The sequence below is a fragment of the Formica exsecta genome, unplaced genomic scaffold, assembly GCF_003651465.1.
Source record: "Formica exsecta isolate Colony F162 unplaced genomic scaffold, ASM365146v1 scaffold222, whole genome shotgun sequence".
NCBI lineage: Eukaryota > Metazoa > Arthropoda > Insecta > Hymenoptera > Formicidae > Formica > Formica exsecta.
Window position 1 is genome coordinate 543,397 of NW_021849518.1, and position 5,214 is coordinate 548,610.

Below are 5,214 nucleotides of genomic sequence, written 5' to 3' on the forward strand. Positions count from 1 at the left end.
CTAGGTCTCTTCCACGCGTCTCGCTGTAGAGTAAGAGCGGCAAGACGAGGAGGAAAAGGTGCGGAAAGACAGAGATCGACCGTGGAGACGGAGCGAGAACAACGATATTGTGGATGAGCGTACACGCGCGAAAGAGACATAATGGCACTATTGCAATCTGCATACATTATACGCGCTCGCGCGTTTTCTCTCCGCTTCGTCCCGCGAGGAATCATCGTGAGGCTTCCATCTCTCTCACGCTTTCCCTTGCTATGCGTTCTTCTATCGCTCACCCGCGATCTCTTTCCTTCTCGCTCCCGGTGGTGTCGGCGTATACAGGATTATATACTTTGTCCTCACAGTGTTTCTCACGGAAGCTGACTCGGGACGCATGACGGTCCCAAGGTCTCATTGAATACATGCCGCCGCCTCAAGAATCGACTCCGCCGCGCGTTTATCCGTCGCCGGAATTGCTCGGAGCCATCCGGTTTCCGGTGTCGCTTACTTACAATGGAAAGAAACGCCGCGATTCCGTAGGAAAAATTTTGCATTATATCCGAGCATGTCCAAACGTGCGAGCCCCATGTGCGATACGTTATCGTAGTTTAAAATTGATATATTTCCTGATGTTGGGAATATTTAAATGTATAAAGCGGCAAAGCGGTCGTAATAATTCAAACAATGGCGATTCTTAAAATATATATATATACCAATAATTCCTAAAAAATAATTCTTTTTTAAACAAATTCACACAACTTGAAGAAATTTAATGTAAAAAAGTGAATATATTTTAACGAAAATAAACCAATTAATTTAATTTCTTTAATTATTCTTAGAGAGAGAGACAAGCGTTACGCTGAATATTGAAAAAATAACGCTGGAATATATAATAAATCTCCTTAAAAGTAAAACTCATAAAATTAACATTTTCCCAAGAATTGCAATTTCACAATGCCTGTCCGATGGCGGAGCAGTCGGCTCGAGGTGGCACGTCGCCGAAAAGGACGACCTATCGGCCGTGTATACCGGACCAGATGTTTACTACTGGCAATAATGGCGCGGGCGTTTAATTAATTAATAGCCTCCGTAGTCTGCACAGGCATGGACGTCTCTCGTCTGACATTTCGAGTGACAAGCCGATGTTCCTAGGTAGCGTGACCGGCCTCTGTGTCCCGCGCATTTATTATTCAACACTCCGATAGGTTATACGTCGTGGTACTTGGAAATCGCGTTCGGGCCGGCCGTATCACGCGTCGCATTAAAACGCTCCGTGCAAATTGACGTCGCGCGCGCGACGACCCGTTCCACTTGCCGAGAAAATGTCCGGCGGCCTCGGGCGAGGATTAACGCGTCGCTCGCGACACGAATTTTATCGCCGTTAAACGCTCATTTGCACCGTCGATTGATCCATCGACCGTAACGCTGCACGCGATAAATCTTCGTCGGCGCGGAAATCGAGTTCCGAAGGATGATGAGGCAGACGTTCGCGCGAATATCCACGTCGGCGGCTTTTGAAGACGATATCGCCGCGAGGAAGAGAGCGGCGACGCGCGATGTAAATGCCATCGATAATAAAAAAAAAAAAAATGTTTGACGACACGCGAAATTATAGTTTTCAACTTTCCTTGTACAGACTCTCAAGTGAAGATTAATTGCTATATCTCAAGTTATAATTTAAAATTACATTTACAGGAAACCACTTTTTTACGTATCAAATGTTATTTAAATTTTACTTAATAGATTTAAATAAATAATTTTGTTGTAGAAACAAACGCACACTATCATTTATCCTCGTAACAATGATCACGAAACGAATTATTGCGCAATTTCCAATAATGTGGAGAAAATTATATTCGGCAGTCTCGAGAATTATATACAGGTTTCTTATCGCCAGGATAGCGATATATATTCAGTACGTGGAGAGAGAATCCAGCGAATGAGAGAGAGAGAGAGAGATCCACTTGACAAACCGTGCGCCATAAACAGGCGCGTTCTCCGGAGCGGCGATCCCCTCTCGCGACATAACCGTAGATTCGACCCGCGTTGCATATTTGATGTCGCCCGTTCCATGATCGCCCAGAATTTTCCCCGGTGGATCGTGGCGGGCGGTCATAAGAGCTCTCAGTGATTGAGGGTTAGGGCAGAAGCCGATATGCCGCCGGGCCCGGCGGTTCCTCGCGCGCGCGCGCGCGCGCGGCGGCGGCATTAACTTTTCATCTTTATATAATTCCACGGTCATGCCGCGCCGCACCATGGCAAGTAGGTAGGTACGTAGATATGTTCCACACGGACACACGGCCGTGCCACCTCCCGTCCACCTACCCACCTTTTCCGGGCCGCGCCGGAACCGGGCGTAATTGCCAGCGATAAAGATCCGCCGAGATACGAGCCCTCGTTACGAGATTTGCCACCGGTGGGACCGCCGATTCGCGGCTGCCTCCTCTTCCTACGCCTCCCCCATCACCATCTGCTGCTGCTGCTGCTGCTGCCGTTACCCCGGACGCTCCTCGTCGGACTCCTTGCGTATTCACGATGCATTTTTACGAGCGACGTCTACGAGCGATGTTGAGTGCCGTATACGCGAGGCCCGGCTCTCACTAAATCATTCGCGAACCTACCGATTATCTGCCGCTCCTCGCGTTTACAATTCCAACGCGAAGATGTGGGACAGTCGAACCACCGTAGTTCCTCCGCGCGAGTTCGGAATTTTTCTCTTAATTAAGTTGCTTTCCTTAAAATTGTCCCACATCGAAATATTTCAAACCATAATTGTAATCTCTATTGGACGTAGATTATCACGTGTCTGTTGAAAATATATCTCGACACGTCTTAGTCGCCGTCTCGAATTTATGGTATCGGCGAGAAAAGGAGAAGAAGGAGGAGAGAACGGTCGTCTAAGACGGGGAGACAAAAGATACGGCGCGGCGACTTACTACGTCGTCGTCGTACGCGTTTCGGGGAGAGGCCACGAAACCACTTTGAGGGAAATCTATTGCATCCGTGGGTCGAGGCAACCGCGCGTCGAGAGGGCGAGTGTGGGCTCAAATGACACGGAATAAAAGTAATGCCCGGCGATACACACCGCCCCTGCTAAGAACACCCTTCTTCTCTCACCCTCCGGCCGGAGCCGTTCTTAGTATCCGCGCTGGAGGGTTCCCGCTGGGAAGCGAGCAATCGATATCCGGGATAAGAAATGCCTGCTCGCACTAGAAAGTCTCACACTGCTATTGATCCGCAATTATTTTCCGATACGTCGTAACAAAGGTGACGTACCGTGGTTGATTTCAATTGTTAAAATTACGTCCCTTAATTTCCGCTAGATATTAGAGGGATATCATACAGAATATCTTTTTTGTATCTTTCTTAATAAAATTGAAAAATCTAAAAAAACTTCTAAAGAAACTTTTGAAGAAAACGCAATTCTTCTTTTTATTCCGCAAGCATTATTTATGAAATCTGCGCGACATTTTCGCAGGAAAGCACATGTATTCAATATAAAAACAAATAAATATTTTATGACACAATAACGTTAATTCTTATCTACTTTGTTTTAATATTATAACGTAAAAACTAACGTGACATATAATATGTTAAAATCACAACTGATTGTTTACGTCAACTCGTTTGCATTTTATTCGGAAGTTGATCTAATCTATCACGGAGGACTTGGACGGTTTCTCAGATCTTACCCGGCAAGTCATCGACTCCAATCAACGACCGTTCAAGAGACGTGTGGTTTGACGTTCCGAGAAGCTCTAGAAACTTAGTCTCACGAATAACCCGAGCACACGCTACAAGGACACGCGGCGATGTGTCCATCGTCGTAGCGAATCGATTCCGCGAAATCGGCCGATCTAATTTACGTAGGCGCACGCGAGATCTTTTTTCGTAGCTTTTAAGTTTAGCCGCTATTTACCTATCCGATGTGTCGCGCATAATCCGACCAGATTTCGCCTTCTTTTTATCGACTCTCGCGCCGATTGACTGCCCGAGGCGGCTTTTTGATAGACTTAATCACACGACCTGGTGTAATCGAATCCCTCGTTCGAATGACTCGGCTGAAATCGATAAATCGTTTTATAGCACTAAATCGAAATCTCATTAATTTGTATCATATACTAATGTAAACTTTCTTGCGATAATGTTTGAAGTAATTTATACATAACTTTATGCACTTTTTATGTATCTTTTAAATTCGTGTGTAGAACTCTTGAAAAAATATAAAAGTATATAATGTATGTCTTCTCATATCTAAAATTTTTTTTTCAGGATAACATAAATCTCAAAACATAATTCTCTTTTATTATAAAATATTAGAAACGCGTTATATTTCTCAAATTATTCGCAACATGAAAAGTAAAATCTATATTTGAAATTTATACAATACTGTTTGAGAATATCGAGAATGTATTAAATTGCGAAAATAAGGAGAAAATTGTGCTGTATCAATCATAAGAAATGATCTTCATCGAAACAACGGTAAAGATCTTATTGCAATTCTCAGCGATTCCAAAAGCGTGACATACTGTTCAATATATCGTGCAGAGTTCAAGGTCGATTCTAGTAGAGGCACGTCGATTAGATTGCAAATCGAATATACTTACCTTTGGGTAGAAGTTGTATGAAGGTGCTGAAGAATTGAAGAAAGTTTCAGTGTGCGAACGTGCTTTAGCAACTGACGGATATCGTGTCTTCTGCGATAATTCGACGTCGACTGAGACGATCTCCTTGAACACGAAAATATACTTTATGAAGGACATATTCAAAGGCTAAATTTTTATTTCTATCTTTAATGATTTTTTGATTATTTTTATTATAGCTATACACCTTCTTTATTTTAATCGACTATATATACTATTTTATTGTCAACAAAAAATTTAGATCAAACAGGACAAAAAACACGAGCTTCAATTTTTTGAATCTTTCGATATATATTTAGTATTACCAAGAGTATATATATTGATCGTTTCTTATCTCTCGCGAGAATAATATTGATCGAAGAGGACTTCCTGCTGTTTCAACCATGTTTCGAAAATTGACATACTAACCTACTAAAGGGGATATATGCTATGACGTCAGTCGGTTTTCCTACATAGGGGTAATTCCGAACAGTGGGGTACGTTCTGCGCGGGATCGATATTTTGGTCCATAGGGCTCGTCGGCATTAAAGAGGAGAAGACGCCTCTGTTGCGAGACTTATACATTGCAAGCATCGTCATCGATGTCAGCTTCTCG

The 5,214-nt window shown here is 43.4% G+C and overlaps 1 protein-coding gene across 1 annotated transcript in view; it reads right to left on the reverse strand.

The window, feature by feature from the left end:
• LOC115235454 overlaps nucleotides 1-4,739 on the reverse strand; it is a 43,315-nt gene extending 38,576 nt beyond the window's left edge. The window contains exon 1 of the mRNA XM_029807268.1: nucleotides 4,584-4,739. Within this exon, the coding sequence (XP_029663128.1) occupies nucleotides 4,584-4,739 (156 nt within the window). The remainder of the gene's footprint in view (nucleotides 1-4,583) is intronic.
• Nucleotides 4,740-5,214: the final 475 nt, after the last annotated feature.